The 18430-nt window shown below is 38.8% G+C and overlaps 2 protein-coding genes across 2 annotated transcripts in view; both read right to left on the bottom strand.

Annotated features, from left to right (window-relative positions):
* Positions 1 to 7877, bottom strand: part of LOC130848829 (membrane cofactor protein-like) — a 66462-nt gene extending 58585 nt beyond the window's left edge. Inside the window, exon 1 of the mRNA XM_057727208.1 lies at positions 7679 to 7877. Coding sequence (XP_057583191.1) covers positions 7679 to 7799 — 121 coding nt within the window. The 5' untranslated portion in view covers positions 7800 to 7877. The remainder of the gene's footprint in view (positions 1 to 7678) is intronic.
* A 21-nt stretch (positions 7878 to 7898) lies between these two features.
* The window catches only part of CR1 (complement C3b/C4b receptor 1 (Knops blood group)), a 131561-nt gene continuing 121029 nt past the window's right edge, over positions 7899 to 18430 (bottom strand). The window contains exons 36-37 of the mRNA XM_057727207.1: positions 17546 to 17650; positions 7899 to 8136 (exon numbers count right to left, since the gene is read on the bottom strand). Of these exons, the coding sequence (XP_057583190.1) occupies positions 7899 to 8136; positions 17546 to 17650 (343 nt within the window). The remainder of the gene's footprint in view (positions 8137 to 17545; positions 17651 to 18430) is intronic.

Genomic DNA, 18430 nt, shown 5'->3' with positions numbered 1-18430 from the left:
CTTCAGGTTCAGTTTGCTCTTAGAAGGCAAGGTCCTAGAGGACAGGGATCATATGCCTTCTTTTTGTACTACACTCTCTACACACTGGGTGCTCAAGACACTCTATGGTAAGAGGTTATTATTAAATAAGAACTGTGTATTTCAAAGATCAAATAGGTGTGGACTAAGTATTTCAAAATATGACTTCATTTCATATATTTCATATTTGTGAACTGAAAAAATTTATGATTGCATAGATAACATTTAAATATCAAAACTTACCATTTTGAATAGACACAGGAAAAAAATTTTTTCTTGAAAAAAATTTCTTGATATTACTTTAAATATAATTTAATTTTTCTTCACTGATCAATAGAACATGCATTTCCTTAGAAGCTCCCTGAAGTAGCTGTTTGGGCTATTTATCTAATATAGCCTAACAGTAAAGCTATTTTATGCTTTTAGAATTTTTTATTCTGGTGTTTTGTTGTTGTTTGTTTGTTTTTGGTGGCAGGTGGGGAGGAGTTCTTCCCTAGAAGGCAATTCCCACTTTAGCAATTCCTCTTCCTTTTAATTATCTGTGGGCTGGACAACCTAACAAATCTGTTAGAAAAATTATGTAAAATAATGTTATGGAGACACATCAAGCCCTAAAAGGCTAAAGGAATGCAGAGGCCACACCTATAAGGTTAAGGATCTAAGGAGAAAGGAATAGACCTATTTTGGTCCCTGAGGAAGCTTTTCTTTCTTACTCCCTGGATCTCGGTCTTACTTCAGGTTGAGAGACTGGTCAAGAGAGAACTCTAAAGAGGCGAAATGTTACCCTCCTTTCCCATCATATTCTAAATTCTGAACTCCTCTCTCAATACACTGTCCAACATTTCATTTACATTATGTGCTGAAATTATTTCAACACTTTCCACTATCCTGATCATGTTACATGAATGCTTCTCAATTAACTGCCTAAAACAAATCAAAGGCAAAGAGCAAAAAAAAAAAAATAAATAACAAAAAAACAGTTATGTATTAATATTAAAAACATTGTATAAAAGAAAATTAGTAGAATTGAATTTTATTAATAACATCAAATTTACTGAATACCCTGAGCCAGACATTCTCATTTTAACATAGGAAACAAACAAACAAAAACACAGGCTAGAAATGCTATATCACTCCATACTAGATACAAATGTATTACATCATTCTAGAATTTCCTGGAACCACCAAGAAAGAAATCTAGTTAACAGCATGCCCATAATTAAATTACACAACTGTTCTTTGTTTATGCATTCAGTTTCAGTTAACTATCTTGGAAGCATAGAAAAGAAAAGAAAATTCCTAATATAGCTCTCACATATAGTGCTCTGAATGGAAAAAGAAATATCAGTTGGACAGTTTAACCCATTCAACAAACAAAGTATTTCTTCCTACCAACATGCATCATGAAATACGTGCTTTCCACAATGTAAAGTTTAGAGTATTTGCTTTGGCAAGCAGCTGATTACAAGCTTTATACACTGTAATAATTGAGTACAATACCACACATTTTTATAATCAAATTTCTTCTTTTGCTCAGAACATTGAATTTTTTCCTATGAGAATTTTCAAAGTAAATGTTCGTAGCTCCAGAAAAATAATGTCTTATTTTAGTTTTTCATAGATAGTTTACAGTATAATTATTACTAGACTGCAATGCTATACTTTAACAATAGATGCTATTATATAATATAAGCTGCATTCAGAAAATTCCCCAATGTTCCAGGTGAGTGTCAGGAAAGTGAAATAGTGCTCTGCTATGAATCAAGAGAACTGTTCAGTTTCTATATACTTGCAAAAATTGTGCAGGTACTCTCTACCTGCTTGCAAAAATTAAAAATAACTCTCTGACACAAGCACACACCCACCCCCCTTCCCATGTTGTCCCTTCAAAAAATCATGGTCTCTCTAACAAGAAAAAAAATATCAAATTGTACACTTTAAATATATGCAGTTTATTATATGTCAATTATATCTCAATTATAGTTCTTAAAAAAAAAAGAAAGAAAATCATGGTCTCTGATCCAAAATCGAACTTCCCCAAATCTGACCATCCCTCCCTTTCTCTCACTGTCCATACAACCTACTGATATTTTTAAACTTTCTTTACTTCCAAATGCAGGCTCTAACATCTAACCTATCAATGCCATTTCTCAAGTCCCACTCATTTATAAGCCACTTACATTCAAAGTCATTAAGTAGCCTCCTTCTAGGTAAATTCACCCTAATAACTCTCTCCCTCCGTAACTCTAGTTACCCTGTTGATAACATCTGGAGTTGTTGATCATTTTCTCTTTGCTCCCTCCTGCCTTTAAAGTTCTTTTCCTTGGTTTCTAGGTAGCAAACCACCCTGGTTTTTGGCCTGTCCTCTGGCTACTCTTCCTTCTCTGCCTGATTGCATAATGTGATGTTTTTCATGGACTATTCTACAAACTCTTCTTATTTTCATTCTGCAGATCCCCCAGGGTGAGAATATATACTCTCATGACGTCATTACCACTGATGAGAGCTGCCTCCCAAATCCCTCTCTCCACCCTAGATCTCTAACTGGGGTGTCAAGTCTATGTAGTCAATTCCCTCCCCACACAGCTCCTCCTGGAATGTGTCACACTATCTCAAATAACATAATGAAGCCAGAGTGTGGTCTTTTTTGACTCTTCATGTCCAGCAGACAAGATATACGATTTCCAAACTGAAATGCCTGGTCCCTCTCTCTATTTCCACCTTTACTTCTAATTCAAGCCACTATCACTTCTTAACTGGATTGCTACAAGAGTTTCTGAATAGGTGTCCTTACTGGTTTTTCCACTTTTCATTCAGTTCATGTTTACATTGCCAGGAGAGTAATACTGATATGACGTTATGGCCAAGGCTCTTCCAAGTCAGATATGTTTCAATGGCTCCCTGTTGCCCTCATGATAATGTCTAAGGCCCTTTGACATGGCTAGCAGAGCTTTAATATCTGCTCACCCTTGCACACTCTTCTAAGCCATATTTAATTCCATTAGTGGTACCCATTAAATTACTCAATTTACTGTAGCACTCTAGACCTCCATGTGTCATTTTACTTCAACTTTGACCAGAGACCCTGCCATTCCTCCCACCCACTCATCCTTCAGTTTTATCTTAGATTTCACTTCTTCCCTGAGACTCTTGACATCTCTCACTCAAAAAATTGGGTTGTGTCCTCATGGTGCCCCAATTTACTTATTTTATAGCACTTTTCATACTGTAATTGTTCATTGCTTATATTCTCTAGGAGACTGTAACCTTCTTGAGGACCATGTCTCATTCATCACTGCATTTCTAGTTCCTAGCGACAGAACTGAAGCAACATTGTTATCAGTTCCATACAGTCTTGGATCAAATTTCAAATTCTTTACTGTTCAGTAAAACTGCTCAAATATCTTCATATTATTTTTTTCATTACTGTTTTTGTGCCTTTTTTCCACTTTTATTGGTTTATTTACAAACATTTCACTTTATCAGAATTTTTAATTTCATGTCAAAATCTTTTTAATATTTTATTATAAACCCATTTTACATTACTTCTATGACAAGAAGTAGTATTTTAACATTATTAAAAGGAAACTCCAAAGACTGTGGGTTATATTTTTTCCTAAAGATTAACAATGAATAATTCCAGAACTTACTTCTTACAACAGTGGTTATATTAATCATTTTAGAAATAGCAAATTAAGCACTATCTGTGCCAATCATTATTTTAGTGTCTTTTAACAAACTTATCCTTCACAATTTTTCTATAAGTTGGGTACTATTTCCCCTTCTTTAAAATGAGCAATTTGAGCCATGGTAAGGTGAAGTAACTTTCCCATCAATACATTCCCAGTAGGTAGCAGACGCAGGATCAAGCCAGGAAACCCCATTCCACTACCAACACTGTTTTCCATCACTGACTGTTATCTGAAACCCTCATATGGTTATGACAACAATGTTTGGCTACAATTTAGTCCTTAAGAAATGATCTTCTACTAAGCCTGGGAAAATTAAAGTGACCTTCCTTTAGATCTGCAATACGTGCTAGCGCAAACAAAAGGTCTCAAGGTGCCCAAAAGAATAGCATCATAGTCTGATTTTTATGAGTGTAATTGTTCATTCCTAACTATCCTGTTCTTCCACAATTATTCACTCTGTGGTCTTCACTGCTGCCTCTCTCTTGCCTCCTTTGCCCTACTGCTGCCGCGCTGGGTAGCTAGCTGAGCCATGTCACATCTCTAAGCCTTTGCTCACACTGTTTCCTCTGCTCTGAACACATTTCCTCCTGCTCGGGAGCAACTCCTTCAACTCTTGTCTTCCTTGACTTAATGCACTCAACATCTCCTCTACGAAGTAGTTTCTGCTTCCCCTGGGGAGGCAGTGACCAGTCCCCTTCTCTTGTGTAAGCAGCCTTTTGTAGGAAAGAGCTATCTGCAGGAGGTCCCTTTTGTTTTGCCACTTTAGCAAAGCTATATTTTAACTAACCTCTGGCCCGAGCACACCTTTCACAGCTTTTGATCACACAATACTTTTGCCTAACCTGCTGGTTATTTTCTTAGATCAAAGAAATAGAAATGAAGAATAATTAATAGATGACCAGATCTTTCCCCTAGCTTTCCCTTCAGTAACCTCGAGAGCAAACTGTGTGAAAGAGGTAGCATCTAAGGGAAGATCACAAGGAGTCGTCAAGTCTGCAGGCAATGGGAGATAACAAATATGACTCCTTATCTCAATGATTAGCTGAGATTACTTTCCCCTTTTCCCTTTAAAAACTTTCATGGCCAATCAGACTCTTCAGAGTTGGTTCTGGGGCAGGAGTCTGCGTTCTCCCCCGATGCCACCCTTCTGATTGAAGCAAGCTTTCTATTCCTACCAGCACTTGTCTCGCAAGTACTGACTTTTTTGAGTGGCAAGCAGCCAGACCTGAGTTTGGTAGCACTCGGATTCTCCTCTGCATGGATCTCTCAGGTCACCATTACATGTTTTCATATTTAACACATAATACAGTGGACTCCATTCATCCATGTGTCCACAACACCTCATGCGGTACATCCCTCATACTTGCTATTCAAAACGCTTTGGTTCTCAAAGTACCACTGCTGTCAAACAGAGACCAATGGTAAAGAATATAGTATAATGAATCTATTATTGAAAATAATTATCTTAAAACTTTATGCACTGGAGAAAGATTTGACCACCTAATTTCTTGTTTCATATCTCCCAGTATTATGGTAACCTAGCAATTGACCAATAAGGACTCTTCTCCTTGCACTGTAATATACAGAGTAAGAAAACTAAGAAACTACTGTGTAAGCACTTATTCATCGTGACTTCTTTCATTAGGAAGAAATAAGAGACCTAAAATAGGCAGAAGAGACCAGCTATAAAAGGAAATTGTAGGTTTTGTGCCCAAAAGCAGACCACTCTGGAGGAATGAGACTGGTCCCTTCTGTGACCTTCTACCACTTCACAACTACCTCTGAGATGGCAAGCTTCCCAGGCACAACACTGCCTGTTTACAAAACCTTCTCCTCATGAGCTGCTTCAATGAAATGATTATTGTATCCACATACTTTCCCTGCCCAGCATACTGAGTTCTCATTTGTTTGCCACCTATCCTGATGTTACCTTTCAACCTTAAACCTAAACGTGTTTTTCCTCCTCTTCACTTCTAGTTACTATTGTCCCTGATACATCCTGTTCATTTTAGTTGTCTATTTTCCTTTATTTTGAATAGTTTTTATCAGCTTCAACTTCCAGCTTTAAGCCTATTCTAAACATTATTATTCTTTAAAAAATTCCTTTTAATTCCTTGTTAGCACCACTGTTCCATCACCGACACCTCTCCTGAAGAGAAATAAACTTTTAAAATGATCTGTAACAAGCAAGCCTGGAGTATTGAGAGCCCTGAGGAGTCTACAATCAGAAGATAGATCCTTTCTGACCCCCAGCTGCCCCTGCCTTAGCTTTTTAGGCACCATAGAAAGGCCATGGCTCTTCAGAGAACCTTCCTCCTGGAAGCAAGAGACCTTGTTCCTGGGCTCTATGCCCCAGCCGAATGTTACCTTTAATTTTCTGGTACTTGATAGTTACACGAGAGTGTTGACAATGAGGCAAAAAATTGGGCATCTGGAACCACAAGTGTGACAAGACAGCCAAGACCTCTGCATTCAAGTGAGAAAAGAACAGAAAACAGAGTTTGGGAGGGTGACTACCAGTTGGGGGGTAAATGAGCTGAAGTGTGCGTGTCCACCGGAAATAGTGGGTCAGAGAAGGTCCCTCTGAGGGGACATCACAACTGAGTTTGAAGAATAAGAAGGAGCCAATGATGCAAGAGGCAGGAGAACATTCCAAGGCTGAGGGAACAGCAGGTACAGAAGGCAAGGTGGCAGAGTTTGTCCTGTTTGATGAGCAGAAACGTCTTGCCTTTCAGAGAATCGTGCTCCTTTCCTCCCGGGTGCTTCTCTTGCGTTATAACATATTCATTATCATTATGTTTTGGCTACTGCCTGCCACTCCCAATAATTCTAGCTAATATTTGATTTCCTAATCTGTGCCTGGCACTGGGGACCTAACATGGAGCAAGAGACAGTCCTTGCATGTATTCCTGTGTGTGGGCAGACAAATAGTGAAATAAGGATCGTGAAAACAGGAATGGTGTGTCATTGCTCATTAGTGCATCCTCAGGACCAGCACAGGACCTGGAATACAGAAAGCAAGTATTTGTTGAATGAATGCTGCTAAGGAAACTGTATATGTAACAGGATCCTAAAAATAACTTGGGCATGGAAACACACATGTATGTAAAGACAGAAGGAAATCTACCAAAATCTTAAAAATGGTTGTCCTTTGACTGTGTATGTTTTATACAATAAGCATGTCTTTTGGGGGCATATATTTATTTTAAAGTATTTATTCAATTCAATGAAACACACACACACAAACTTAGTGAATGGGCCTCAGGTCTAGTTTATGAGCTCTATGGGAAACCAAATGAACATCATTTATAGTTCGTTTTCAGGATACTCATTTTTCCTAACGTTTTTTAGGTGGCTTTGGTAAGCAAAGCAAACAGTAAGCTTCCTTGTCCCACACTGGGCACCACTGGGCTGGCGACTTCAACAAAGCATACACCAGGGTACATTCCCTCAGCTCCCCCAGTAGGGCACAAACACCTCCCACACAAGGACTCACCCTCCCAGGGAACACAAGGCAAACCCTCCCCCAGGGCACAGCACCAGCCTAGCAATGACCCCAGACACATGGGCACTCAAGAGCAAGCCAATCCCACCTGTACCGGGTCCCTGCTCCTGTTCCGACTTCGCTCAGTCCTGGAAAAAACCCTATGAACTCGTGCTAGGGACCCAGCCTGGCCCTGGGTAAACCCCGGCAGAGCCCGCCAACCCTCACCACTCAGTGCCCACAGCTAAGCAAGCCTTCTTCTCGGCCACTACGCGGTCCCCACCTCAATGAGTCCCTGCACAGCAAGACCCGGGACACTTCGGCCACGCCTTTTACCCCAACTCCGCACGACCCCAGGGGATCCAGCTCCGCGCCTCCGCCCAGAGACACCAAGCAAAGCTCCCCCGGCCCTCGGCTCTGCCCTGCCTGCTTGCCGATCCACTCCAGTTCGCCGCCAGGGCGCACACTCTCTCCAGGCTCCTACCGGAGAAAATGGGTAACGGGAGCACTAAAGCCAGCAAAAGAATCCCGACGCAGCACCAAGGAAAAGGGGTACCCTCTGGGCGGCCGGGGGGTGCCTGGCGAGGCGCGCAAGACGCAGTCATTTTCGGGAAGATCAGCGGGAAACCTGAGACCAACCCGGGAGAGACCTTTTAGAGTTCATTACCAGACGCAATAATCCCCAGATTCAGTGTCAAGTGCGGTCACACAGGTGGGCGTGGCCTAGAACGCATCCGCGGCGAAGGAGAGGGCCTGGCGGGGCCAAGGGGCGGGCTGCAAAACCGGGACTCCGAGCCGGGGGCGGTCCTTAGGCCTGGAGAGGCGGGGCGTGGCCCTGGTGCGGGTCTAACTCTCCGGGTGCGCTGGGTGCTTTGCGCCTTCGACTTGGACCCTGACTGTCTCTGACTCCTCCGTCTGCAGACCTCAAGAGAGCCGCTGCGGCTTGCGGGAAATGGCTGGTTCACCACCTCTTCGTACGCAGACTATTATTGCTGCCCTACGCAGGAAGGGTGGAAAGGAATCAAGGGCTGGCGTGGACATCATTGTCCCTTTTCCGGAAAGCTGGATTAAAGAGTCAAGCGCATCGACCTGAGAATAGAAACCTAGAGCCCAGGCAGTGGGTGACTAGGTGGGGCAGACGCCTTCATGACTCCACTTTGGACCTGGGGCACTCCAGACTGTCCGGACACCTGGGCCCTTGCTCAATCTTTGCTATTAGTCAGGCATAATGCGGGGCAATAGTTGAAATTTCCGTGGTTGGGCGTTTGCTATTGAATCCTCTCATGGCCTGATAGATTTCAAAATCACGAAAGGTTTGGTCACTGCTCTTCCTACTGCTAAAGTTAATTAGATTCCCCTGTGTTCCCAGGAAAGGCCCCATGGGAAGGTAAATTGTTAACACCGGGCCATTAGCATACTGGGTCTCAACTCTGTGGGGCCCTTGTCCTTGAGCGACTAAATGCTTTATTGAAGATGAAATACACATCCATGAAAAAGGTAAGGACAGGGGTGCAGTAAGTGCCAAATTCTTGGAAGCAATGAATGTCATTAGATTTGGGAGGGGGAGGAATTGGTCAGCTGAAGTGGGTAAGGGGGAGAACTTTTCTGTTGAAACAATCTTGCAAACAATGAAAATTAACAATAAGCAAGTTTTATTTGTAGAATTGTAAGTGAACCTGTATGACTAGTAAAAGAAATGTAAAAGTAACCTGACTGGTATTAAAGAGCAAACAAAAGGAGTGGATGTTTTCTTATTAGCTGGCAAAGAATAAAAGGTCAACTAATGTAAGTAAACATATTTGGGGAAATTTGTACCCTCAAATTTCAGTATTTAACATAACTCTTTTGTGTATGTCAAAAGTTTTAAAATGGGCATGACTTTTAAACCACCAGTTGCATTTAGAGTTTATCCCAAAGAAATCATCAGAGCTGTGAGCAAAGATGTATAGTTTTGCAAGAAAATTTTTAAAATGTGTCTAGCAGAAATATTAAGGATTTTATGGTAGGTAGTTTATTGTTTAAAAAAAAAACATCATTGTGAGAAACTATGATATATTCCTGAGTGGAAAAAGCAGAATCCAAATCAGTGTGTACCTTTTTTTCATTCCTTTTATTAAAACAAAAGTAGTATACTGATACACATAAAGAGAGATTAATTGGAAATATACCAAAATTAACCAATAATTGATAGGATTATGGATATTTAATTTTCTTTGTGCTTTTCAGCTTTCTATACTGACACTATGTTACCTTTAGAATCAAGTAAAGAAAAAAATTTATTTACATCCAACCTATATTTCAATTGCTATTTTGTTCATAGAATGGTGGGGATAGAACCTGTATCACCCAGAATTAAGGTATGAGAGGATGGTGAGGAAATGGAAATTCTCCCTATAAACTTCAAACGCATCAGCTGGAATAACAAAACTTTATATATTTTTATTTTAATTTTTTAATTTTTAAAATTTTATTGGACTATAGTTGATTTACAATGTTGTGTTAGTTTCAAATGTACAGCAAAGTGTACCAGTTATACATACACATATATCCACTCTTAGATTCTTTTTCCATGTAGGCCATTACAGAGTATCGGGTAGAGTTCCCTGTGCTATACAATAGGTCCTTATTAACTATCTTATGTATTTTATATATAGTAGTGTGTATGTGTCAGTCCCAAATTTATCCCTCCCTCCCTTTCCCCCTGGCAACCATGTTTGTTTTTTACATCTGTGACTCTATTTCTGTTTTGTAAATAAGTTCATTTGTATGATTTTTTTAGATTCCACATATAAGCAATATCATATGATATTTGTCTTTCTCTGAAAGACTTCACTCAGTATGACAATCTCTAGGTTCATCCATGTTGCTGCAAATGGCATTATTTCATTCTTTTTTTATGGCTGAGTAATACTCTATTGTATATATGTACCACATCTTCTTTATCCATTCTTCTGTCAATGGACATTTAGGCTGTTTCCAACAAAACTTTATATATTTTTAAACAATTTTATATGTGAGATGTACTACAGCTATTCTGGGATAAACAAATCATGGAATTTCCTCTTCCTCCCAGACCAACACAGTTTTTCGAATTCTTGGCAGAGCATATAAAACATAAAGTGTGGATGTGATGTATAAAATAAACACCTTAGTACTTGGGGTTATAAAATCCATAATTTTATAATTGAGATAGTTAAAGGAAAGGCAATGAGGGGGAATTATCATTTCTGTTAATTCTTTCAGTTATGAAGGAGTGATATAACAAAAATGTTCTGTGGCTCACTGAGTTGGCATTTGTGAAAACAGAATTTATTTCTTCTGCAACTATCTGTATGTAATGTTATATGTCAACTGTATCATAATAAGCTGAAGAAAAACTTTCCTATTTATTTTTGGGCTTGAAAGTAAGTTCTGTTTGTTTGTTTTCCTCAAGAGAAAATTTATAAGGTAGGGAAAGAAATATGGCTAGTTTCTGCTAATTAGATTAAAGGTGCTAGATTAGATTCAAGGATTGGGGTTTTACTGGAATTTTGTTTCAGTGAAATTTGTATACCTGGGGTTCTTCAAATCATCCCAAATAAAATTGAAGAGTTTCACATAGATTTCTCTAACTTCTTTTGATTTAACCCAACTGAGGCTCCATTTGAAAAATTTAAGCCTTGTTCCCTATTTTTCCGGACAAGTTCCATGAAGCAGTGATGGTTTTCTTGCTGTATCTCCAGTGCTTAGACAATTCTAGACCTATACTAGGTGCATAGTAAATACCCATTGAATACTGAATGAAATAAATGGGTATTGCTGTCAAGTGCATTTAACATGTCTCTGCCAGTCCTCCCCCAGTGTGGATTTACCAGTTGCTGGGAAGTTTCTGAGATAATTTTAGGCACTGGGAAGAAGCAGGATTTGAATGAGCTACAGCTATCTTCAGAGAAAACTGTCCAACATCAGGCATGGCAAGCTGACCTATGAAGTGGATCTGCTGTCTAACCCTTAGCCTTGAGATCTTTTTAGTGACTGAGTTCAAAGGGAAACTACTGACTGTAAACTTCCTAAGGTCCTGAGAGGAATAGAACTCAAGAGTCAAGGCTTTGAGTGAAGGAGGGGCTTAAACACTAGTGGCTCCTCCAACTCCCCCTAAAGATTTCATCAAACTGCCAATGAGAAAATGAGGAGAGAATGGAGAATATGACTGTAGACCAGGTTTTGAGCTATGTAGTAGCTCTCCTGTAAGCTTTAGGAATGGAGGTAAGGTGGAGGGAGGTGTCTGGGGATGTCATTAAACCGAGGGGGACTTCATTAAATGAAACAATGTTAGATGACCTTTTGCCTCCTAAATTAGTATATTTACATTTTGCTTTTCAGAAGTGGGGGTAGCAGCATGAAGGGCCCTGTGAAAAGACTTACATAGAAAGGAGTTTCCCCTGTCATGGTGCTTTACAGGTTAGGTATTTGTGAAAACCTGAAGGAGAATGGCTCAACAGAGGATAGTTAAGCCACCTTTTTGATGTTGCTCCTGGGAGTTCTGCCACCTCTACTTGCACCTGCCAGCAAACTGACCTTCTTACTTGGCTGTTACCTCAAGAGCATTACTGTTGTGCCACGCCCAACACAGGGATTCTGAACCCAGTCAAGCGCAGAAAGGAGGGCGTTTCTCAGAAGGATCACATATTCATTGTGTTTCCTCTTGGCTTTTGAAATCTTTACACAATAACTATATTACAAAGCATACTCCACAAGTTGGTTTGCAAAGATAAAATCTTTTATTCCTTTCTTATTATAATGCCAGAGACAAGTTACATTTAAATATCGTGGACTTAAACTAACTTACATCTCACACTTAAGTGTACAAAAAAGTAAGTGAAACAAAACAATATTAGAATGTTAGCAATAGGAATAGCTTTGGAGATCAGTTGGTCCAGCCCCTGCTTTTCAGATGAAATATGTAAGGCCAGAGGTGAACAGAACCGCTTAATAATATGTTAGACAGTGTAGTATTTTACCCATAATTAGTAATGTAAAGAAAAAAAAAGTTGTTTCCTGCTTTTCCAGTTCTGCAGGGACTAAGCCATTAGCCACTGCAGTTGCTCATGGACAGTCCACCCTGAGGGGAATTCGAGATGGAGAAAAACAGGAAGTATGCTGTGCTTTGGATATATAGGCCCATAGATAGTTAAGATGCATAACTAAGGAAAGATATCTTCCCATACTTAGAAAAGCAGTAAAATCATTAACTTGAGATGTCTATTCTTTGTGATTAACAGTAATGTTTTGATATTCAACTGCATGTTTGCTTTTTTTTTTTTTCCCCAGCAAAACATTCATGTATATCCTCACTCCTCCCTTACCTCCTCAGAGACATCCCTCAAAGCTGAGAGACTCTTTCCTGGGCTATAGCCCTCGGTAAGGTCCCAGAATAACACTTAACTCACAACTTTTACCTTGTGAGTTCTTCTTTCAGTGGACAGAATATACATTATTACATAGTTAATATACTATTACATAGTTTATATACAGTTAATATATACATAATTTAAACATATTTCCCATAGATAACTAATGTTTTAAAAATCTCACGGATTTCTTGCAGTTAAAAAGTCATGCACATCAGATATTTTTTAATCACGTTGCTCACTAACGTACTCCATTCTGAGGGGGGAAAAAAGAATTGAGAATTTTTTCTTGTGATGAGAAATGTTGATTCTAAGAATGGTTGATTCCCAAGCAGTTGATTTCTAGTTCTCCTTGAAAATTTACATCCTCAGAAATCCAAGAAATAATAGAGATTGCTAAAATTTTAGCTAAGCAAAACATTGAGCATCTTTTCGTATTTTGGGGGGCTACCTGTATTTCTTTTTCTGTTGACCTAGGTGTATGTCTTTGGCCTGTATTTTGTGAGGTAAGCAGTGGTTGTCTTTAAATTTTTGTCTCAAATAAGCCATTTACCTTTTGCCTGTGATATACATTGCAGTTTTTTGTTTCATTTTTCAGTTGTCTTTGCTGATACTGTTTTTTTTTTTCCTATCTTGTTTGATTTTAAATTGACAGTCCAGTTGATGTCCAGTTCAACCTGTATATTTGTCAAGGTAAATGTGGAAGAATATACTCTAAAACCCAGAATTACACAGAAATTAGCAGTAGTCTTATACAAATCTATTGTTAAATATCCAGAAAGATTTGATATTTTCTAGAGATCATTAGAGTGGCTGATAATATAACATCAAATAAAGTTTTGCTCTACAAGGATGTGGATGTGTTAAAGATTCCAGGGCCACTTATTTAGAAGGTGTCAGTACATGTTTATTTTAGAGGAACAAAATGTGCCACCTGAAAATGTGTCTCATTGGCATCAAGATTAATTAGGCTGATTATTTTTAAGAAACAGAAAACTCAGGAAGTCTTTTCTTGTTACCGACCTCTTAGCTGCTTAAAAAAATTTAGATAAAGTGACTGTTCCTGGAATGGGACTATGACCAGAGATTCTGCAAAGAATATGGGCTAAAGTGGCAGGAGGGGTGTGGGTGTGGTGGGGGGCACCTCCACAGGGTCTAAGGGATCAGAGTCTACTCTGAGTCCCGTTGACTCTGCCTGGCCCAGCAAGCATTTATCAAACATTTGTTTTTCCACCTCTATTTAAATTACCTTCCTCCCTTTTAAAGTCCCAAACCACTACCCCCAACATCCTCTTTTGTCTTTAGCTGAATGTGGCATTTAAGATGCCGGCTTCAACCATTTTGGGAGTCACTCAGTTTTCTGGGTTTCTCCCACATATACATGTTATTAAAATTGGTTTGATTTTCTCCTGTTAATCTATCTGATGTCAATTTAATTCTTAGACCAGCTAGAAGAATTTCCAGAGGGAAATCTTTCCTCCCTGACATTATTAGCTTGATAAATTATTAAAAGTCATGCTTTCTTTAGCTACTTTAGTGAATTCTGAACTGATACAAAACCCTAAGCTAGTTACTGTTATGATAAAAATTATTCTTTTATTTAAATTTAGCATTTTTAAGTAAATAACATAGGTCAAAGTGCTTTTGAAATAGAGCTTAGGAAATAGCCAAAGCTTTTTTTTTTCCCAGATATTTCTCTTGAATAGTCTGGACCCTACTCCCTTAAAATCATTTAATGCCTTTTTTTTAAATAAAAAATTATTTTTTATTTATTTAGTTGCGCTAGGTCTTTAGTTGGGGCATGTAGGATCTTCGTTGCTGCTTCGTTGTGGCATGCAGGCTCTTAGTTGCATCATGCGGGATCTAGTTCCTGTACCAGGGATCCAACTTGGGCTCCCTGCATTGGGGCATGGGGTCTTAACCACTGGACCACCAGGGAAGTCCCAATGCCTTTTTAATAAACAGAAATTAATTTATTTTTCTTTGAGAAAGTGAAAACTGATATACCACATATATTTCTCCAAACTGTCTAAAATGAGTAGATTCTGTTGATAAAAAAGGAAGTATTTAAGAAAGAAAAACATATATGTGTATAAAGAAACATACATAAAGATTAGCAGAATATGAATTAAAATATTAACAGTGGTTATCACTGGGTAGTATATTTAATGAAACTTTTTTCATGTCTTCTCCCTGCATTTTCCAAATTTGCTTTAATGAGCCCATTGTTATTATAAACATTTGAAAATAAAAAAATGACCAACTTGTAAACAGAAATCTGAGGCAACACTTTCTTCCTTTAAATAATTGAGATAACTTATAAATCCTAAGTGTAGTTTTCCCCTGACTAGATAATATGCTTTCAGCACAAGAAAAGAGAATGAAGCGGTGACCGTAATCCAAGCTAAGAGGAGGCGCTTCACTAGGTACTGGGAGAGCTTCAGCATCATCAAGTGCACGTGTTTGCATCTCTGTGCAGTCACTTCAAAGATTTCATGAGTCTCAGATCTTATTCTGTTGAAATGAATTGGCTCCTTTCCAATCAACATTTTAATTCGAGGTGTTCTCCAGATTTATAGTGCTTTGTCAAGGAAGAATGCTGAAATAACAAGATATTTTTATTTAGATGACAGCATAGTTGACAACTGAACTACCCAGAATTTATATGCTGATAATCATGATGCACGCATTACACATAAATTACAAATTTTAAAAGAAGTGTTTACAGTCCTCTGTTGTGGCTGCTATGTCAGGCACAAAAAAGTATAGCATCGCCAACTACAAATTGGCACTTGCCATCTACCTCTACAAGGATTAAATCATGAGCCACTGCAGCTGCTGACTTTCAACACTCCCTGAAAGGAGTTCAGGGTGGAGATCAGGAATGAGGCACTCTGTGCTCTGGAAAAAACTGGCAGAACAGTACTGGGCATATACCCAAAGAAAACCATAATCCCAAAAGAAACTTGTACCATAATGTTTATTGCAGCACTATTAACAATAGCCAGGACATGGAAGCAACCGAAATGCCCATCAACAAATGAATGGATACAGAAAATGTGGCATATATACACAATGGAATATTACTCAGCTTTCAAAAGGGATGAGATGGAGCTATATGTAATGAGGTGGATAGAACTACAATCTGTCATACAGAGTGAAGTAAGTCAGAAAGAGAAGGACAAATATTGTATGCTAACTCACATATACGGAATCTAAAAATAGTACTGATGAACTCAGTGACAAGAACAAGGATGCAGATACAGAGAATGGACTGGAGAACTCGAGGTATGGGAGGGGGCGGGGGGTGAAGGGGAAACTGAGACGAAGCAAGAGAGTAGCACAGACATATATATACTACCAACTGTAAAATAGATAGTCAGTGGGAAGTTGTTGTATAACAAAGGGAGTCCAACTCGAGGATGGAAGATGCCTTAGAGGACTGGGGCGGGGAGGGTGGGGGGGACTTGAGGGGGGGGGAGTCAAGGGAGGGAGGGAATATGGGCATATGTGTATAAAAACAGATGATTGAACTTGGTGTACCCCCCAAAAAATAAAAAATAAATAAAAAATTAAAAAAAACAAAACAAAAAAGAACTGGCAGAACAGGCCTTCAGATAGCTAGACGTTTTCAGGAGATTTTATGAGCCAAATTCTTGCATCTCCTTATATCTAGAAAAGCACTAAAAGTTTTCATGGTGTTGTGTGCTCTCTGTGACTAGCAATAATCTTTACAAGACTAGCAGCAACCTTTTGCAAAAATGTGTTTGATTACATGTACCCCCCCCAAATCACATATATACTTACCTTCCCCACTGCCTCTTTGTAGTGATTTCTTAGAGCTACCTGAAATGCTGTCTCCCAAGCTATATAAAACTTAACTCACAACTCACGCTGTGCATTTTTTTCAGTTGACAGCATAAATTAATAAAGGATTAATAATAACTTGACGTTTCCTCATTGCTTCTTTTGTCTAAAGAAAAGAGTTCTCAGAATTGAGCAACTAAATAAAAAGTTCCTCATTCTGGAACGCATACGGTCCCTCATAACACACAAAATGATTCCTTGAGTCTCTTTTCTGAATGATGGTTTTGTGAAAGGAAACAGGAGCCAGTAGTTTGGAGGAGGGTCAGCTTCAGATACCACGTCCTCCTCCCCTATGCACAAGTCAAGATCGAAACAAGTTATTGTATAGTCCTAGATATCCAAATGCCCCCTTGGCCATGTTGAAGCCTCTCCTTTCTTAAGGCCGGGAACACTGTCCTTGTACTAATGGACACCCCTGATGAGGCCCATCAGCTCACCTGACACTCACAGTTATTACTGCCGCTGGATCCCTCACCATTGTTCTCCTTAGCTGCATCATTGAATATTCTTATGTCCTTTAATGTGGGGCTGTGTCATTGGAGATGGCTGTATTGTCCTCTCTGCCCCTGCACCTGGTCTGAGTGCACAGGTCTTAAGCTTTATACAGACTCTAACTCACTCCTGTCAACCACATGTTGCCACAAATGATTAACCTTACTCCTGTGAAGTACTGTGGCCAAAATTCCAATTTTAAAAGGGAAATTTGAGACAATTTCATTAAGGAATTCCTACCAGTTTTTAAAAAGGTCGTCAACAGTCAATGTGCACAGATTGAGATGCACCCTGAGCAAATGCTTGGGTTCCACAAGGAAAAGAAAAGCTTACTATTCTCAAAGGTTCATAGCATAAATGCACAAAAATGCCGGAAAGCTTTGAAAAGAAAGTACCTGTGCAGAGCACTGACACTCATCACCCCAAATCACTGGAAACAGCAATCCACAAAAAAACAACAAAGGTATTTATAGTTCCTGAGTACATTCCATCTCCTTTGATATCAGTGATCCAACTAGTGCCATAGCATATTCAAATCCTACTTTCATTTTCAACATTTGAGTTGTTGAAAACGTTTTGAATTCAGTTTATGTATTAGGTACCTGCTATTTTCCTGATTTGTTTGCAGAGTGTGAGGCTGAACACCATTGTCTTCTTGGGGATGCAAGTGGATAATTGCTTCTTTTGATTTTTCATTTGTATTATTGCTAATTGGCAATGGAGAAAAATAGAAATATTGTAAGTATATAACTTTCAGTATTGAAAGAAATTAGTAGCTTTCATTTTGAAATTTAGGGCATACTTTGCTTCAAGTTTCTCAAATCTTTGAAGATATCTAAAAAGAAAAAACAAATCCCACATTTCAAGACTAAGTAAAAATTTGCATTAGGAAATAATAATAAAACCATCCTCTTCCTTGTGTCAGAAGATTCTAAATTGCTTATAGACAAGTGTCCATACTTAACACATTTCGCTATTTCCAATGTAATTTTGATTAGTAAATATTGTTCACCACAATATTGTGACATTTAGGCTTCACAATGTGAATAGCTTTGCACTGCAGTTTTACACAAGGCTTCTTTCTTTCTGTGTAGTGAAGATGTAAGTTTTGTTTTCTGTACCGTTAATACCCAGCAGTAGGAAAGCAGCAGTAGTTTTCATGAAGGTATATGAGAACTGACAGTATATAGAAGTATTTAATTACTTTTAAATGTCAATAATAACAATCATGTGTAAATAACAAAGTTAACTTTTCAGACATTCACCATGTGTGAGGCCCTGTGTTAAGTGAGGTAGAATCTATTATTTTCCCTATTTCACAGGGAAGGAAAGTAGAGTTTAGACAGGTTAAGTATCTTGCTGAAGGTCTCAGAGTAGTAAGTGAATGTGAACATAGGTCTTACTGATTGCAAAGCCCAGGGTCTTACCTGGTTTGCTCCTGTGCCTCTCTGTGGTCATTTAATAAGCACTAGATTTTATATACATGA

The sequence above is a fragment of the Hippopotamus amphibius genome, chromosome 3, assembly GCF_030028045.1.
Source record: "Hippopotamus amphibius kiboko isolate mHipAmp2 chromosome 3, mHipAmp2.hap2, whole genome shotgun sequence".
Classification (NCBI taxonomy): domain Eukaryota; kingdom Metazoa; phylum Chordata; class Mammalia; order Artiodactyla; family Hippopotamidae; genus Hippopotamus; species Hippopotamus amphibius.
Note: the sequence above shows the minus strand (reverse complement) of the source record. Positions and strands in the feature narration are given on the sequence as shown.